This window comes from Sturnira hondurensis, unplaced genomic scaffold (genome assembly GCF_014824575.4).
Source record: "Sturnira hondurensis isolate 20B ecotype Veracruz unplaced genomic scaffold, ASM1482457v3 Scaffold0003801, whole genome shotgun sequence".
Classification (NCBI taxonomy): domain Eukaryota; kingdom Metazoa; phylum Chordata; class Mammalia; order Chiroptera; family Phyllostomidae; genus Sturnira; species Sturnira hondurensis.
The window spans coordinates 6365103-6385011 of NW_028076432.1; the positions used below are offsets into that span (position 1 = coordinate 6365103).

At 38.1% G+C, this 19909-nt stretch overlaps 1 protein-coding gene across 15 annotated transcripts in view; it reads right to left on the reverse strand.

Annotated features, from left to right (window-relative positions):
* Positions 1–2461: 2461 nt before the first annotated feature.
* Positions 2462–19909, reverse strand: part of PICALM (phosphatidylinositol binding clathrin assembly protein) — a 120246-nt gene continuing 102798 nt past the window's right edge. For 11 of the 15 annotated variants that reach the window (XM_037042884.1, XM_037042883.1, XM_037042882.1 and 8 more), the window contains 4 exons: positions 19485–19544; positions 17648–17752; positions 5687–5789; positions 2893–4231 (listed from right to left, as the gene is read on the reverse strand). In XM_037042884.1, the coding sequence (XP_036898779.1) occupies positions 5697–5789; positions 17648–17752; positions 19485–19544 (258 nt within the window). In that variant the 3' untranslated portion in view covers positions 2893–4231; positions 5687–5696. Of the gene's footprint in view, positions 4232–5686; positions 5790–17647; positions 17753–19484; positions 19545–19909 lie in introns of all 15 variants that reach the window. The other 4 variants (XM_037042891.1, XM_037042890.1, XM_037042893.1 and 1 more) reach the window with 1 other exon arrangement.

Below are 19909 nucleotides of genomic sequence, written 5' to 3' on the forward strand. Positions count from 1 at the left end.
GAGTGGTGTGCTTCATGCTTCCCTGTGCAGTGTTCCTGAAAGGCCACAGAAATCAACTGTTCTGTTCTGCACACAAGTGTGATCAGCCTGGAGTCCAGGTGCACAAAGGGGAGAGGGGGCTCCTTGCTTCTGACACTTCCTTCCCTCCAGTCCCAGTCAAGGGTGAGATAGCACAATGCTTTTTTATTGTTAAGACAGGACAGCTTGCCAACTAAAGACTCTAGGGAGAGAGAAGTGTCTAACTGTAGCAGGCTCGGACAGGGCGGAGTTTAGCTCCCTAGATCATTCCCACATCGAAATTTTTAATCTCAAAACCCATTTTAAAATTAGATTTTGTAGCAGATAAAGCTATTTGAATGATTATTTCAGTTTCCATAAAACTTTCTCCTTGCTATTCTCTCCTTCTAGCTCTCTGCCACAAGAGTTGCATGTGCCCCAAAATAAATACCTTAGAAAGAGCTTTATACAACAACTTCTGACAGTGTGCGTAGTTTCATACAGCATAAAAACAAGACCCGCATGCTGTACCAACAACAAATGGAACACTTACATTCTAAGTGCTTACACCAAAACTAGACTAGAAATACCGGCTAGTATTTTACAGAACATTTCTCACTAGTGATAAACCAAATAGAACACTCCTTAATGGCAAGAAATCAGCTTGAGATTTTGAGAGACACTGCATGGAAGATGATCTTGCAGTCTTTCCACTCGGAGCCTATTCAGACAGCTGAATTCCGAAAAAGCTGGTCAGACCCATGGAAGGAAGCAATGGTGACGAACAAATACCTAAGCTAGGTGCAGATATGTACGGATGGAAGCTGGGGCGCCACCTCTTCTGGGAGGTTCCAGTAAGCTCATCTGGTTGAGTGCCTCTTCATATACTCAGTGACAAGTTGTGGGGGTGACTTTCCTCGAAAGTTCCCCCGTGTGCCACAGATGAGAGTAAACATGACTGAGACATGATCTGCTTAGGGAGAGGTGGCCAGTTTCTCAGGGAAAAAAGGCATTAAGCCCCTTCTTCCAAGGGCTTTTATTGGGTTGTAATACACAGGAATACAGGACTGCAAGGATCAAACAGTAGATAACATTTCTAAGAAATCTGAGGGCTTAGTCCGAGTCTTAGGAAGAATTTTAAGGTTTTTTGCTCGAACCCTTATCATATGAATGAAAGCACTCTTAGCAGATTTCACAGGTTTTTCAGGAATTCTTTGTGATGCCAGATTCTCTCCTGCCCTGCGCCACCCCCCAACACACACACACACTCTAGCAAGGCAAGGAGCTGCACCCCTCCCCATCAGGTATTCAGGATTAAGGGGATTAGAGCCAGAAAGGGCTTCTCCCAGAAGACATGGGGATTTGGGCTATCTCAAAGCCAGGGGAGGTGGGGGGTGAGAGTCCACTGCTCTCTGTTGCAGCCTTCCAAATCCTTCCATGATGACCTTCCAAGTGATCCCGTCTGGCCTAGGTTGCCCCTCCACTGAGGGGTCTCACCCGTCCGACCATGCTTTGGGGGCAGGGAGGAAACTGAGGCAGCATTTGCTACCAGAGGACAAGGTTTGTTTCCTGTGGCTTGAATTCCAGAGGTAACTGACTCATCCTTAGCCACAGAGGGTAGAGTACAATTCCTAGAACCAGGCAGAGCGGCCCGTAACAACAAATCAAAAAACTTATTTTGAAAATGATTTGAGATGGGTGTAGCTGCGGTCTCCTAACAGTCTTCTCTTTCTCTCTATAGCCACTACCAACTTTGCTAGTAGTAGAGTTAAGATGGTGTGTGCACGTACAGGTTTATAACCCGATTTAGTCATGCATTCAAAAGCAGAGGTACCTCACTTGTTACTAAAGTTAAATATTGACTAAAGTTAATATAATCATATGTTTCATATTTTCCCTTGTCAATGATGTCTAGGTATCAGAAAGGAGACAGGAAATGTGATCCGCAGGGGAAGACCATCTGGGAATAAAGAGTGGTCATCAGCCTAGATGGCAGAGGGAAGACGCTGCCTTTCCAGTTTACAGGCAACAGCAGGTCAGAGCAAAGGATGAACCACGAAGCCAAAGACTTGACCGCCCTGACTGTTAGCTCATCAGTCTGAGCTAGTTCCTTTTCTAGTTCCTCATTTTCATCTGTAAAATGGGTAAAATATGGGTAATACCTACCTATCCAAAAGTTGTCTGAACAAAAAAATAAGATGGAAATGTTTATGAAGCATCTTCACAAACTAAAACATATTTAAAGATAAAAGGTAATGTAAAAGGAACAAGCATAGAACTCAAATACAACATTCATTCAAATACCAGCACAGAAAAATCAAAATCTGTGATAATGTTAGGGAAGTTAATTTACAAAAGTACAATTTCCCAAGTTATTATGAATATGGTTTAATAATTGTGAAACTTAAAAACTGGTAAAATTAACAAAGTATATTGACTAAAAACAATTTTTTCCCAACCGTGGCAAGTATTATGCAAACATTTCTCAATGCACAAGGCTTTTAATCCTCTACTTTGTACTCTGAATCCTATCTACTATTCCACATGAAACATGATACAGTCAGAGGTTTCTTTGGCAGACATAATCACATGCATCAATATGTTAGACTCAAAGCATTTTCTCCCTTAAACTTACCTGACCAAAGCCATCTTATCAAAAGACAAAAACAAACATTTCTAATGAGTAGTTCAGTTTATAAGAGCCTAGAAGGTTAACTAAAAGTACAAAGATAAGTCTTTCTGGAAATTAAGTTAAAATAGAAATAAACTTTACATTTTATTAAATCAGCAAATATAATCACCTGTATATACTTTTATTAGCAAAAAAATATATATATACTGATGATAAAGGGAAAAAAGAAGAAAATGCACTTCAGACCAGAAAAACAACACAAGTTTTGTGGAAGCTGCATTTTATTTGAAAATCCACCCATTTTTGCTAACATACATTTTAATATTGTAAACAAAAATAGAATCTGCAGAGACAATGCAACAAGTATGCTTAAACTGATGTACAGAATTGCTTTCCCACAACAAACTTTCCTTCTTAAGGCCCCTCTCAACCCAAATGTTAAGATGTATTTACACAAAGCACCGATCAACAGTGCAGTTTATTTTGTTAACTAAACTCTTGGCTAGATATTAACTTTAAAGATATTATTTCCCCTTATTTAAAAGGTACATGATCATAGCATGGCATGAGCCAAATAAAAAGTTCAAGGATTTTGTCCCCTTCCCTCCCCCATAACACCTCCTAGAGTTTTACGAAAAGAAGGAAAGTCTTGAAGTGAAAGCAATTCCTCACATTCATTTTGGAAAGGCCCTAATGTCAAATGGAAAATAATGACATGCCAAGCACAAAGCAGTAAAGTTCCTTCCCAATGCACTAATGCTGAATTTAAAATGTAGTGCTTTTCCTAGTCAGTGAACTGTTCCCTTGCAAAATCCTAGGCACAGAATTGACTATAAGGATTAATGCATTTATAATGCTTCCCTAAATCCTATAGAGACTGAAAATTCTTAAGTGATTCAGACCTATGGATTTGCCTTAAAATAGTTAGTGCTCTGTATGTCAGCTGAAAAGCATTCTGAATCAGATCCATTCTTGTGGATAAAAATCAAACATACCATGTACACCCATACTCATTTTCATAAGGAGGTTTGATACAATATTAATGTTATGTAAATTGATAATCATAAATAAATACAAATACTTAGGGAATGTCTACTGCAAACTGAATATATAATTTTTTAAAAATAAGAAAAGTTAACATTAGTTACTATTTCTGTATCTGTGAGGATGGGAGAAAACAAAGATATTGCATAATTAAGAGTTACAATTTTGATCCCCAAAGAGTCCTGTTGCATTACAGTAAAGGACACAGCTCTTCTCTCCAGGCAGCTTTTTCAAATACAAAGTTCACACTTTCCAAATAAGGTCTTTTCTTGTAAGGTTATTGATTATGAGTATTAATAGAAGTTGAAAGAACTGAAAGGTTAGTCACCAAAAAGACAGCTCTTAGTCTGAAATCATGGCAATTCTTGGCTTTATAAACTGTATTAACACATTCTCCTATAGACTAGTCCCAGTCTCCTTCATGTGTTACTGTAGCATTCTAATGGAAGAAGAGAGTTTAGAGACAGCAGTTTGGATTTTGCTGGAAGTATTTGCTGTTTGAGCACTTGTCTTTTTGGAGTAATTCCATTCTCCTCCATCTAGTTACATAAACTGTATCTGGAAAAAAGAGAGTGTAAGTTAATTCATTGCATTCTAGGATGTCTTCTCACAAATAAAAATGCTTTGTGGCTTTTACCATTCAGCGGGTTCAGAAGTATTCAAAGCATGCTTATCACAAACCTTGATTATAAAACACAGTCAGTATTATCAGCTTATCATATGCCAGAACTCAACATTTTAAGCAAATTACAGGGCCTTCCAAATATTTTTTTCATTACTATAAACTGAGGAGTAGAATAAAGAAGATAAACAAACAATTTCCCATGATGAATTCAGAAAATTTCTCCAAGAACACAAACATTCCACATAAAAATCTCTTCCAGGGAAGTAAAATTTGAAACATATTCAAATGATATTATAAAATTAGAGATAATTAAGGGGATAGTAATATTATGCTTACTAAATCATTTCTTTACTAAAATAAATAAAAATCTGAAAGATCTACAAAGGAATAATTTTTTCAGTTGGGTATCACTGTTCACTGAGACACTTGACTCATGATAGCCATTAAATGTCTTACCCAAAGACAGCACTGAAGTAGAAGTGGTAATGAACTACTGTCAAATCAGAAGAGTACAAGCTCAAGGTCTATCTACACCAGGGGCTACAGCACAAAGAGGAACAAATCACCCCGCCTTCCAGCAAAAACAAGCAGTGTGGATCAAATGCAGAATCTTTCTATCAAAAAGGCCCCAAGGATTCACCTGCCCTTAATTAAAATAACAACAATAACAACAATAATAATAATAAATTGTTAAAATGAATTCTTCACGCTCATCATTGCCATTATGTTAAAACTAAAGATGTTCCTAATCATACTCCAAGCAGACGCATGAAACTATGTTGCTACCTACAGTTCTTTTAAAACTAACTAAAACAGCCCTGGCTGGTGTGGCTCAATGGATGGAGTGCTGACCTGGCTGTTCTGCAAACAAAGGGTCATTGGTTCAATTCCCAGTCAGGGCACATGCCTGGGTTGGGGGCCAGGTCCCCAGTAGGGGGTACATAGGAGGCAACCACACAGTGATGTCTCCCTTCCTCTCTTTCTCCCCCCTTTCCCCTCTCTCTAAATATAAATAAACTTAAACAAAAAGCAAAAAACAAACAAACAAACAAACAAACAAACAACTGACTAAAACACCCAGTTTTTAAGAGCAGTATCTGCTTTCAACCATCTGCTGTGAGCAGTGGATGCTTATATGTAAAACATGAGAGATGGTCTTTTAACTTCACACCTTCTAATTACATTGAAGATATTTTCCAAAGTTATTTGTCCTTATACCCTATCTTGATCTAGTTTTACTCGCCACCTAAAGAATAGAGCAGGAGGAGGATAAGAGGGAACCTAGAGCCCTTTAAAGAAACTAAGAAGAGTGAGTGGTGCTTAACTGTTTGATAATCTTTTTAAAAGTATTTAGGTAAGTCCCCATCTCCCCCGACAAGCGGCAATACCTAAAGTGACTTATAAGAAATCCTCCAAAGAGAGCTCTGCAAAAGGGTCCTTTCCTGAGGCTCTGTGAGGACTGTGACTGGAGGGGCTGGACGCTGCCGACAGCTGGGGGAAAGAGACAGAGAGAGGGAAAGAAAAAAAGAGCTCAGAATGACAGAACATGAAAGCAGAAAATGTAATGAAAGAAGAAGTGGTTTTTGTTTTGTCATCCTTAATAAGTATAAAGGCAGCCTTTGTAGAAAATGGAATTATTAAAACAAAAATTTCACTCACATGTCAAACTAAAGGGTATCCAATGGCATGTGTTTTTCAGAAAACAAGTTCTTGTTTCTGAAATTCCGAAGGAATAAAGGCTTCTACCCAAAAAGGTTGAAATAAGCTGACCCATGGTTAAGACTTTTTATTCTATGTGTGCATGGGAGAGGAGGAGAAGCACATAACTGTGTTGTTTTTTTTCATTTGAGGGAAGATGGCTTCCTGAGTCTCGGCTGTCAAAAGTTGTACAAACTCTGACCTCAGTCCAGAACCAACACATTTAGCTGCAATATTCTTCCCTTTCTTCCTCATTGGATGTGGAAATCCTGCCTTCGGTGCTCACACTATTTGTAAATCAAGTTGGCTCCTGTCTGTTACCTAGACATGGTGAGCTGACGTGTATCCTCTGGGAGGGGAAAGTGACCTTAGAGGTCACCTAGTCTAACTGCCCACATACTGCCCAGAATATAGGAAATTAAATTAAAGATTTTTTTGTTTTGCTTCCTGCTTGAATGTTCACTTGATTCTTAGAATTTTCTGATACGGTTTAACATATGGTAAGGCAAGCAGAATGTTTGGTAAACTCAATCTTAGTTATTCTGTAAAAGAAAGACAATTCCTGAAGAACCAAGATGTTTATTTTCATGTAGGTATCTCCTTCACTGAACCTACTTTTTAAAGAGTTCAAACCAAACATGAGCCATTTTATTTCAAAACAAACTTGTAATATTTTCCCTCCCCCCTGCATAAGATTGCAGAGTCATGTAAGCACACAGCTATAAAACATGAACTGCCCTTTTTATGGGTGTTCAACTGAGTATTACATCAAAGTCGACTAAGTGAGTACAGCTTCAATTCATACTTTCAAATCCTATAAAAAATATTTAACCCATCCCAAATCTGTCTTTGTTGATTCAGTGATCTCATTTTACCTTTTAATTTGTTACATTTTTATTGCCTTTTATTTATTTTTTTAAAAAGAAAAACATTATAGAGAATGAACGGTCAATGAGTTCCTGTAAATACTACATCAAAAGTATATGCAATTTGCTGTTCTGAATGGCAAGACCAATTTATAGGTTTAGAAATCATCTTCAGTTATACCAGTGGTTCAATCATTTTTCTAATCCATACCTTGTTCTCAGAAATAAATGTTCAAAGACAGTGGGAAAGATGATGGGATTACACAGCAGCTACAGATGGGAGGACAGCACACCATGTCTGGTTGTGGAGATTCAAGTACATTCTCATAGAGACTGAGGTACAACTTAATTGGCAAGATGTCTCTTCCTCTCTTCAGACCAACCATGGATAACCATTCAGAGGCAGAATGATTTTGAGTGAAGTGACCATCAGTCACTGAGCTGGAGGGGGTCTAACATCTAACTGGACTTCTCTCCAAAACAAATTTTCTCTTTCACTTGAAGTTAAAAGAAGAACAACAATAAACCTTGCTTATTGCAGTTAGATAACATTCAAGATCACAAATCTTCTATGAGAGCCACATACTAACATGTCTTCTTAAATAACATTTTCATGAGAACAGCAGTCTGAAGACCTGAGAGTCCTAGACGAAAATGCCCGACCCATATGATCAAAGGGAACTTTTGGCACTTTTGAAAAAAACGAACTTCCATTTATCTCAGTATATGACCATGCTCCTAGAGGTTTACAAATAATGAAGATGATGATTTTCCTTGGGAGAAAATGCTAATTTCTAACTATACTCTTAGTATTTTGTAATTAATATTTACACACACGTGTCCCCACCTATAAATACATAGCTAAATTGAAACATGGAAACACAAGACAATATTCCTGTGGTAAGTTTCATATCATTGATATCCTTCTCAAGCAGATGGGACTGTGGCCCAGACTAGTTTGGCTGACTGTATAGTGTGTCAAGGACAAGGCCACACAGCAGCTTTTGACCATCTGCTGCCACTGCTTCCTGATACCTGTGCCAAAGCATAGGCACAACATGCACTAATTAGAAAGCTGTCAGCTCACAGAGTACAGGAGAAAAGAGGAGGAAAGGAAATCTGCTGCGATAGCCTAGTCAGTGCTCAAGGAAAGCGGGAACAACAAAAGAGCACAAAGTCAACGGGGCTCACGGTAGGTAAGAAGCAGCAGGATTTAAAAAGCCCGAGAAACTCTGCTGAAACTACCAAGGCCAACTCTCCTTCACTTATCAGTCTTGTAAATAAATTAAAAGAACAGTAAGGCTGCTAAGTATTAGAGAATAGGGAATTTTTTGGAAAAAAAAATATCTGAGGACTTCCAGTCACGATAGTGCTGTAGGTACCATATTTTGCTGTGTATAACATGTACTCTGCCCAAATTTTTGAGGGAAAAATAAGGGTGCGCATTATATCTGGGTAGTACTAAGAATTCACGTTATACATGGGCGGTGCTAAGCCATGGGTGCACATTATACACAAAGAGCATTATACACGGCAAAATACAGTAAATGCTACTCACCTACTCCCACAACCACATCAAAACTACAGCTGTGGCAAGTGTGGCTCAGTGGACTGAGTGCTGGCCTGTGAACCCAAAGGCTACTGGTTCAATTCCCAGTCAGGGCACATGCCTGGGTTACAGGCCAAGTCTCCAGGTGGGGGGCATGTCTGAGGCAAACACTCTCCCTCTCTTTCTCCCTCCCTTCCCCTCTCCAAAAATAAAATCTTTAAAAAACTACAGGTAGAATCATCATTCAGAGGTGCCTGAAATCTGGCTGAATGGAGTCCTACAACTAGGTAATTAAAAAAGACTGGTAGGAGAGAACAGGGCTGGTCCCACAGCCACGTGTCAGATAAAATTGAGGAGGGATATCTCAGAACCCCTGAGAAGCAGGGGTTCCCATCCCCAGCCCAGGGTTCCAGTGCAAGAAAGAGAAATCCCCATAGCTTCGGGCTATAAAACCCAGCGGGATTGAGGCTGTGAGGAGGGCTTCCAGAGTCCCAGGCAGTTCCTCTTAAAAGGCCTTCACATGGACTTAGAAAATGTCTTATAGTAAATAGCATATTAAAAATACAACAAAACTCCCGTGTACTTAAGTCTATTATAAATATTTTCACTTGATCTTTATAGCAAATCTGTAACAGTGTACAAGTTAAAAATCACCATTTTATAGATGAAGAAACTGATTCTCATGAAAGTTATACAGGTAACTTGCCCTGAAATACCAAATTAGTAACAGTTGGGTTCAGACTGTTGAATTGTATACTACCCCCAAAAGATGAATGCTGAAGCCCTAACCACCAGGTACCTATGAATGTGACCCTATTTAGAAAAAGAGTCTTTGTACATGTAATCAAGTTAAGATGAGGTCATTAGGGTGGGCCCTAATCCAGTAACTGGTGTCATAATTTATAAAAGAGGGAAATGCCCGAAGACTGTCATGTGAGAGAGGGCGAAATAAACATGTGGCAGGTGCAAACCAAGGAACCACGAGGACCACACCAAAAGCTGGAGGAGGCAGGAGAGGATCCTCCTGTAGAGGACTGGGAGGGAAGTGGCCCTGTGAGGACTTCTCACCTCGCAGAACTGTGAAAGAACACATTTACGTTGTTTTAAGCTATCAAATTTGTGGTCCACTTTGTTCCAGCGGCCTTAGGACTCTAAGAACAAACCCAAATGTAGTTTACTGACTCCAAGTAATGCGTTTCCTCTCAAACACCTGAAATCCCAATTCATTCTGACTCAGCTAGAATTTATGGCTATCTTTAACACACAGGAAAGAGTTAAAATGAGAGTAGAAAAACTTTTAAAGAGACCTCTCTACTAAACATTATACAATCAACCCCTGTGCTTTCTGAACACATAGTGCTCTACACAGTCACTGATATTCATCATGAAGATCTTGTAGAACTTCATAGTCACCTAAGATTTTAGAAATATGATCTGGTTTTAAGGCAAAAAATTAGATTTTTACCTTTTAGAAAAAATACCCTCAGCAATAAAACTGTTAAAATGGTCTTATTCTATAGGTTGTCATTAACAATAGTGATCACCGAACAGGACTCCTCAGATTTTTGTTTTGACTGAGTCTAGTGTATGCTGGGGACCCCAGATCCATTCTCAGCTATGGTACAAAAATCCCAACTCCTCAAGTAAATTCCCTCATGGTGTCTTCTACTAGGCAAGGATAAATGGGCATAGCACACTGCTGACAGAGCAAACGGCCTTCACAGAAATACAGCTGCACAGACCAGCTGACAGAGGAAGCTCTGCCAACACCCACAATTCACACATGAAGAAGCAGGAAAAAACCCACATAACTAGCTTAAAAGCAAAGAGAGCCATTGCTTCTTACACACAAAGTCATTAAAAAGGCCATTTTGTGTAAGACTTGAATTATGCCAATATCTAAAGCTAACAGTATCCCTATTTAGAAGGGTAAAAAGCACTCACAACAAGCCATTGTTTCCTTTCAGATACTTAACTGATGTCAGATTTACTTAAAATCGGCCATTACAAACAAAACCAAAGCTGCTGTTTTGCATCTTTAGCCTTATCCTCCATAAACAAAACTGGAAATCCTCCATAAAATAATATCCAATACTAATCAAAATACATACAAAACTTCTATTATGCTTACTTTTAAAATTAAATGCCCAAATGCAACATTCTATGGTTTTCATATTGCTTTTGGCAAAATAGATTAGCAAGGAATCATTGTGTTTCTCATACAAGTGATATGAACATAATGAGAAAAACCATCCCGTGCCATGATCTTCATCATCTATACATGCCTTACAAACATTCCTTTAAAAAAATGACACTTCACATCAAAGTGACTTTCAAAAGAACATAGAAACTAACTAGGTTAACAGTCTTCATGCTCAGTAACATAGGAGTTGGACATTGCAACACAGAGTTTACAAATTATTGGTCAGCAGTGGACATTTCAATTTATATACCAGTAATATTTATACAGAGCACAAGGAACAGAAGATATGAGTCCCCATTCTTTCCAAGCTAATAAACAGACACACTAGTAACCTACAACAACCAATCAAAAGTGAGCAAATACTTCTGGTCAAGATGGCAGCAGAGGCAAACATGGCTCACCTCCTTGAACAACCAGATCAAAATTACAACTAATAAATAGAACAACCATCACTCAGAACCATAAGAAATTTGAGCTGATGGAAGTCAGACAACTACGGAATTAAAGAAAACACAACCATCCAATTGGTAGGAGGGGCAGAGATAGAATGAACTGGTCCCACATTCACGTGTGGTGGATAAAAATTTGGGAGGGCCCTGGCTGATGGAGCTCAGTGGATTGAGCAAGGGTTTCAAACCAAATGATTCCCAGTCAGGGCACATATCTAGGTTGTGGACCATGTCTCCAGTAGGGGGCCCCATGAGAGGCAACCACACATGGATGTTTCTCCCCCTCTCTTTCTCCTTCCCTTCCCCTCTCCCTAAAAATAAGTAAATAATTATTAATTAATTGGGGAGGGATATCTGGGGAGTAAGGAGTCCCAGCCCCACAACAGGCCCACCAGCCAAAGGTTCCAGTGCTAGGAAGTTCCCACACTTCTGGTTGCAAAAGCCAGCAGGGATTGAGCCAGTGGAAGAAACTTCTGGAGACCCAAGCAGTTCCTCTTAAAGAACCCACACGAGAACTTACTCAGGTTAACTCCCACTGAGCTCCAGCACTGGGGTAGCAGCTTGAAAGGCACCAGTGGCACACAGGGAAGAACTGAAGTACCAGGTATCAAAGAGAGAGCTGGAGGACAATTTTCTCCCAGACAGAAGGGCAGGCGGAGAGGCCATTGTCCCTTTTCTGAATCCTCCCCCCAACAGAGCCTACAGGTTGGTGCCATATCTGAGACTCCATCAACCTGGCTGATACTGTTTACCCTACCCTGGAAATCCTCTGAGACTCTACCCCACCCACTTACAGGCCCACCAAAGCTGCTTTTATGTAATAATGGCTGGTCTTGATTAATGCTTCACAATTTCCTAAATCTTCTCAAACAAGCAACAGCCAGACTCAGTGAATCCCCACACCCCATACCTCTTCCTAAGTGGCCCCATGCATATCACTAGCAGCAACTAGTGTAGATTCACAGCTTATCTTCACCTGGGAATCTCCAACTACAACACAAGAAGTAGCCATCTTAGATTGCTTTACAGCTCAGGCAGGGTGGCCATGGACAAAACACAAGTTGGGGCTGACACTGGCCTGCACCACCCAGGAAATCCCAGAGCCTGTGCACCCAGTGGACAGCTACAGTCCACATTGGAGTACCATGACCTTGCCCCTGCACATCTGACTCTCCATGGAGGCAGAGATTGGTGGTCAGTGGTCATAGCCAGTCCCTGCAAATGACTGACCTGGGTAAATCCCTCCCACTGATCTGCTAACAGCAACCAAGACTCAATTACAAGAAGATGTACTCAGCCCACATGAAGGACACACCTCGAATACCCAGCTTGGATAACAGGGGAGGCTGTAGTAATGTCCTACTACATTAGGACATGCTACCAAGATAGGGAGTCATGGCAACTATACCTAATACATAGAAACCAACACATGGAGGCTACCAAACTGAGGAGACAAAGAAACACAGCCCAAATGAAAGAACAGAATAAATCTCCAAAAAAGAACGAAACAAAATGGAGATAGGCAATCTATCAGATCCAGAGTTCAAAACACTTTATAAGAACGCTCATGGAACTCAGTGACAACCTCAATAGTGTAAATAGATCCAGCCAACAACCCCATCAGCATAAAAAGATCCAGCCAGAAATGAAGGAAATAAAGAAAAAGTTATAGGGAAACAAGTGGGTGAAACCAAGAATCAAATCAATGATTTGGAACATAAGGAAGAAAAAAACCAATCAGAACAAGAAAAAAAAAGAATCCAAAAAAATGAGGAGGACAGCGTAAGCAGCCTTGGGGACAACTTCAAGTATAACAACATTCTCATCATAGGATGCCAGAAGCAGAAGAGAAAGAGCAAGAAACTGGAAATCTACTGGAAAAAATAATGAAAGTAAACTTCTCTACTTTGTGGAAGGAAATAGACATGCAAGTCTAGGAAGCACAGAGAGTCCCAAACAACACAGATGCAAAGAGGCCCACTGGAAGACACATAATTAAAATGCCAAAGGTTAAAAATAAAAAGAGAACCTTAAAAGCAGCAAAAGAAAAGAAGTCAGTTACCTATAGGGGAGTCCCAATAAAACTGTCAGTTGATTTCTCAAAAGAAACCTTGTAGGCAAGAAGGGAGTGACAAGAAATATTCCAAGTCATGAAAAGCAGGGACCCACAGCCAAGATGCTCTACTCATCAAAGATATCATTTAGAATCAAAGGGCAGAAAAAGAGCCCCCTGGACAAGAAAAAAACTAAAGGAGTTTATCATCACTAAACCATTATTATATAAAATATTAACGGGGCTTGTCTAAGAAAAAGATCAAAACTATGAACAATAGAAATGGCAATAAATACATTATCTATCAACAATTGAGTCTAAAAAACAAACTAAACAAAGAAGAACAGAGACAGATCATGGATACAAAGAATGTTTCAATGGTTGCCAGATGGAAGCAGAGTGTGGGGGAATGAGTGAATAGGTGAGTGGATTAAGAAGCACAAATAGGTAGTTACAGAATAGCCATGGGGAAGTAAAGTACAGTATAGAAAATGGAGTAGCCAAAGAACCTAGGCATGACTCATGGACATGAACGGGGTGGTTACTGCCTGAGGGAGTTGGGGGTGATGAATAGAGCGGGTCGAACGGGGAAAAGTTGGGACAAGTGTAATAGCATAATCAATAAAATACAATTTTAAAAAGTGCACAAAACTATGAAGTACAGAATAGAAAAAACATCCACAGGGATCTAGTATTTTCCATGTAGTCAAACATCTAAAATCACTAATGCACAACATGTATTTTTTTAAATCACAATGTTAGGCATGAAATAGAACTTAAAATCCATCTTTAAGTAACCAGCAGTTACGTAAGCCAGCACAAAAAATGGGGACTGAAAAGGACTGGGTGTATAAAAAGGCATAATTTCAATACCACAGTGTTGTTTATTCAAGTTATAATGAACACAATTTCCTAAAACCACAACAAACTTTCTCACTTCTAAGCTCTAATGCAGCACTTAAAGTAACCTGGATAATAATGTAGAACACAACACATGGTTTGGAATGCCTCACTAAACAGCAAGAAGACAAAATATCTAGGAGAGTGAGGTACCCTCAAAAATACTAATTTAATTCTAAGAGTAAGCAAAGCAAAAAAGAACAGGTGCTGTAAGTTATGCCCTAGGTGAGTAATGGCTTCCAAAACACTTCCAAGTACAGGAAGAGACTTTTGGCAACAGCTATACAACTGGGTTTTGATTTAAAGATTTTACTTTAATGGGATTTCATTTTACATTTAAACTACCATTTACTTTATAATGTACAAAGAGATGTCCTCTGTCCTCAAGAAACTTTGAATCCAATTGAAAAAAGAGCAAAATAATGAGAGAACAATCAAAAGGCAATTCATTAAGAAAAATTATGTTGGTTACAACTAGGTCTGAATAGACAAAATTAATCCAGGGAACTGGCTAAGAATCATTAAAAAATAAAGTATGAGAAAAATCTCATCTACTTTAAATATAGTTCAATTTTTAAATTACTAAAAATATTTAATCATGAAATTAAAGGTATTTTCATTCTTTAAGGTGACTGTTACCTAATATTTTAGCTTATAGTAACTATTAGCCAACAAATTAAAGGAATTTTGAACACTGCTGTATTTTCAATGGTTACAAGTAAGTGAAAGGAGAGATGAATGTGGAATAAAGTTACATGATAGAAAAGTGAATTTTTTCAATCAGATTCACTTGTTTGATAAGTAACATTCTAAAACTCTTATGAGTCCAGTACTGTTTTAAGAACCAGGGACATAAAACTAAACAAGTTATATAAAAGCCTGCCTCTATAAAGCTTACAACCTAGTATAGGAGTCTCTTGCTGGAGTGGACAGATGGGCACATGAGCAGATGGACACATAGGCAGTATCAGGTAGCGATAAGTGCTATAATGAAAAAAAATGCAGACTAAGGAAAAGACCTTCAGATCTCAGAAAGTCTGGAAATGAGATATGAATAAAGAATGAGTAAAGAGTAAATCCATTTTTATGACAAGGACTTTTGGCAAAGACAGTAGCTGCAGAACACTAGATTCTTAATGGAGAATTGTAAAGGCATGAGAATCAAAGAACCTGAATATTCTGTTTCATTACTACTCTTACAAGGGGCTTTGTGAGGCAGTTTCAAGACATAAAGAAAGCTGAAGGAATGTCTTATATATTCAGTTATATTTAGATTCACGTCCTTAGATTTTTTGCATATACGGATTTGAATACAAATACTGCATATAGAAGGTCATTCAAGTATCTACATAGTGGATTAAATTAGAACAGCAAGGAACACCGGGAGACCTGTAAAATAAATATGCAGTAAAGGGGTTCAAATCCAGGTAAAAGTTGTAGAATGCAAGAAAAGTGGATCTACTGATAGCTGAGAAAGAGTGGGACTATGTGATGAGATACACGGAAAACAAAGGGGATAAAAAAATTGAAAGTAACATTAAAAGATTCAAGATTTTAATTTTTAAATGATTCCAATGACTGTGTAAGGAGACCAAAGCCTCTTTACGTCACTTCCTTGCCACTGGATTTCTGCTTTTTTTCTAGTTATCAATTTGATTCCTTCATGGCTCTTTTTAATCAGTAATATTTAGCATTACACACTCTTTTAAAATTTGACTTCTCAACTAAAAACTTACTACTCTAATATTCTTATTCTACTCTATTCTGACATAAAGTAATTAGGAAAAGGCATTTCTGTCATGGTTTCTTTTCATGCACATTGGAATTCTTATACTTTTCTGGTGTTTCAGTAAAAGAGTTATGCGGATTTTAGAGGCAACAGGATATAAAAGTTGGGTTAACAGCAGATGCTAGAGGATCAGCAATTTTTTTAAAGGTAGAGTTTTACTAAGATTTCTTTTAAAACCATATTAAAAAGAAGAAAATCAAAACTAATATATTTCAAGGTTGACAGTATTATCCACAATTGCAGAGAATGTTCTTGACAACTTATAACAGTCATATCCTGAATGCGTAAATGTAGTTTATAATCCGGCGGGAAACCCAAGGTCTCTGCAGAGTAGTTCTCACACAAGGAAGACAGTGCTACTGCAGTAGCTATATGAGCTCAGTCCTATCAGTGGAGAGGTAGTGCTGGACCAAAGAGCACTGGACCAGTATTAGGGACCAACTGCATTTCACTAAGTTATTTAGCTGAAGAACTTTTGTTAAGTCTCAGCTCTCTATATCTATAAAACAAGATGGTGATACTAAGCCCATCTACCTTACAGATTATTTTGAGAATAAGATAATGTGTGCGAAAGTGCTTGGAAACTGCCAGGTAGTATTCAAGCTTAAGGTAGCAATATACTCTGTTTCTGAGATAGGAGCTTGAAAGAGAACACCCAAGGGTCGAGGGTTTATTTAGCCACACATGAGGGAAAATTTCCTGTAGTCAGCAATTCCTGTAGTCAGCTACATCTGTAGCTCTGGACTATATTTTTTTCTCTTTAAATACACTGAAGTTCTTATCACTTAGTCCCTTCTAGCAAAGAAAGATTAAAAAAATAAATGATATATATCCTAAGTTAATAGAACAAAGGAAAAAGTAAAGGGCACAGAGGAAGCATATAATCTCAAGAAAACATCTACATCAATGCTTAGGGAAATTAACATCTTAAAAGATCACAAAAATCTAGTTTATTTTTTTAGCAATGTAAGTCAGTAAAAGTACTGCTGGTAAATGACAAAAGAAAAAAACTATGCGTGCCAATAATCCATTTTATAAAAACAAATGCATAAAAATTAACTGACTTATAAAAGAGTAATAACTGCATCAACTGCCCCAACACCCAGTTATCTTCACTGTAAAATACTTAACTGATTAAGGAACAGGAAGAAAAGGTCACTGTAACATAAAAAAAAGAGGCAACTGGGCAAATACATGAATTGCAAAGAACATGGATTTTACCTCTTATTAAGAACTAAATTCAAATCTACTCCCAGTTACTGGTACTCCCCAAGATGCCAATTTATTACAATTAGTTCAGTATGCAGAAAGGCTGAAAAATGAAAGAATCTCCTGTGCTTCCCTAGTCTATAAAATACAGAGACTAGATTCAAACTGGATCAACACAAATGGCAATGTAACACTATATGCACTGGCAAATACAATACTACATGCATTGAAGTGGAAAAAGAATAACAAGGCCATTACCAATTGCACTGGCACTCCAAATGCCAAGGCACTGAAGCTCTGAGTTCAGGGTTTCTAGGGTTCACAAAGGAGATCATGCCAGAATCATGAACAGAAAGTAGGTTCCTTAACCTCAGAAAAACCGTCCTCTGGATTCACCAACTGTAAGTTATCAAGAATGTTCCATCTTTAATATCTGTAATCTGCTGTCCTTTCCTTCCAAATAATCAATATTCCTAAAAGCTCTTAGATGAGAAAGATATAAAGCAAATAACATCCACCACGTAGAATAATGCCAATAACTTGTTTCTCAAGTTGTATAAAAGGATGTTTTAAATTGTATTCCTTCCACATCAAACACATTAAAACAGTTACATGTAGTGCACGAATTAATACCTGTGCTCCTGATACAGGGCCAAAGGGATTTGGTGGTCTCATGACAGGCTGGCTGTATATTAAGGTTGGTTGTGTCATTACAGGTACACTTCCCATTTGAGGCGGCTAAAAAATAGAAAAACATCAAGCTAAAGATATCGACTGATAACTCCTTTATTATAAATAAGTAAACAAGAAGGATGACAAGGAGTAAAGTACTACTACTTCTGCTTTAACTCAAAGAGAAAAATCCTATAAATGCAAGTAAGACTGGAAGCCACAAACTTTTAAGAGTATTGACTTTAGTATGTAAAGTCTTTAATATGCCAATTTTTAACGTCTGTGTAACTGCTTACTACAGCACAGCAGACAAAATAATTTAGACCAAACTTTTTCAAATTTGCCCACTTTAGGCATGGGGAAACTTAAAACTGTAAAGTGACTAAGATATTTCAAAATCAACTTCCTTTATATATCACATCAAGTTCTTATGCCATCATGCAAATGATAACAGGTGGACATAGCTGATTCTCTGAAGAGGTTTACTCTCCATAGTTCTTTCATTTTATTTCAGACATTTTTGGGGAGAATCAAGAACAGGCTTAAATTTGCCCTGGCTGGTGTGGCTCAGTGGATTGAGCACCAGCCTGCAAAGAGAAAAGTTGCTGGTTTGATTCCCCATCAGGGCACATGTCCAGGCTGCAGGCCAGATCCCCAGTTGGGGTCATGAGAGAGGCAACAGGTCAATATGTCATTTGCACATGGATGTTTCTCTCCCTCTCTTTCTCCTTCCCTTCCCATCTCTCTAAAAATAAGTAAATAAATAAATAATCTTTAAAAAGAAAAGACGAGGCTTAAATTTATACACGAGGAGGTTAGTTCATTCTTTACTAAATGAAAACAGAATCTCAATTGACCATGTCTTGCTTTAAAAACCACTACTCCATGGTAACAGGTAACACAAGCACTGACAAAATTGAGCACATATAGACCACTATATTATTTTAGTTAAAATGCAATATAAAATCTTATCTTCCTGTGTGTTTTATTTAATCTTGTAGGTAGACTCTTATTTGTTGACAGAAAGTCACTTTAACTTCATTGCCTGAATTATTTGTATAGACTCCTTTATTATGTAATGATCACCAACCGAAGCTGTGAAACTTCTTCATATACAGGAAAAGAGCTCCTTCCAGGAGATGTAACTGAACAAGTAGCACAGGAGCCACCTTAGCAATACAAGGGGATGTGGTGCTGTCTCCTCTCAGCGAGAGTTCCTCAAACATATACAGAAGGTTGAAGCCACCACACCTCCACTTCTATCTGAGTGGGTCTACACATGGAAAGAGTCAAGATGGAGAGTAAGGCTGTTTAGAATGTGGAGAGCAGCCAGCTTTAAGGTTATAGGGCAGTTTGTACTGCACCAATCACTGTCATAAAAAAATTTCTCTGCCTTTACTAAATTTACCTTTACACAATTAAAATATTGTTAATTCCTCTCTTCCCCTACAGTATTAAGGTTATAAGACCTCACTGGTATTAATATAAGGCCACAGCAACAAATACTTGAAGTTAATATTAATGTCTGAGTTTGTAATGAAGTATTAAATGCCTAGCAAAGTTATGACAGAAAAATAAGCCAAGTAATACTGTGAACATTAATAATGATATCTGTTGTATAATGACTATTCTAGAAATACTTAGAAAACCAATGAATGCTGTGGCACATAGAAGATTCTGTGTTAGGTACTAAGGGTATGAGCGGCAGTAAGTTCTTTTTGCAGTTAAGTGTGTAATAAAAGCACATGAAATATGAATCAACCCATTTTCAAAAACCTGTGTGTACCAAAATACTTACAATTCCATATCCTATCATGCCTGTTGGTGTAGTAGCAGGATAGGCCATTACAGGGGGTGCCTGAAATAGTGAAAGAAAAAATAAACAAGGAAGTATAACTCCTGCATGTCAACTGAGTTCAAGAAATTAATAGCTGTAGTTCTACTAAAAGAATTGCTAAGACAGCCGTGATTAAATGTGATACTTGTGTTCATTAATAACTGTGTCAATTTGTCAGCTATAATTTTTAAAAAATGTGTTGATGCTCAATGAAAAAAGGTGCCCTGAAATTAGCAGAAACGTAGAATGATTAGAAAGAAAAAAGACCCTTTAACTTACTTCAACAGTGATCTAAGATTTCAATGGGCTTTTATAGCTTTAAAAATCTTACAATATCCATAGTTCTACATTTTAAAGTCTATTGACTATCACACACAAATAAAAGG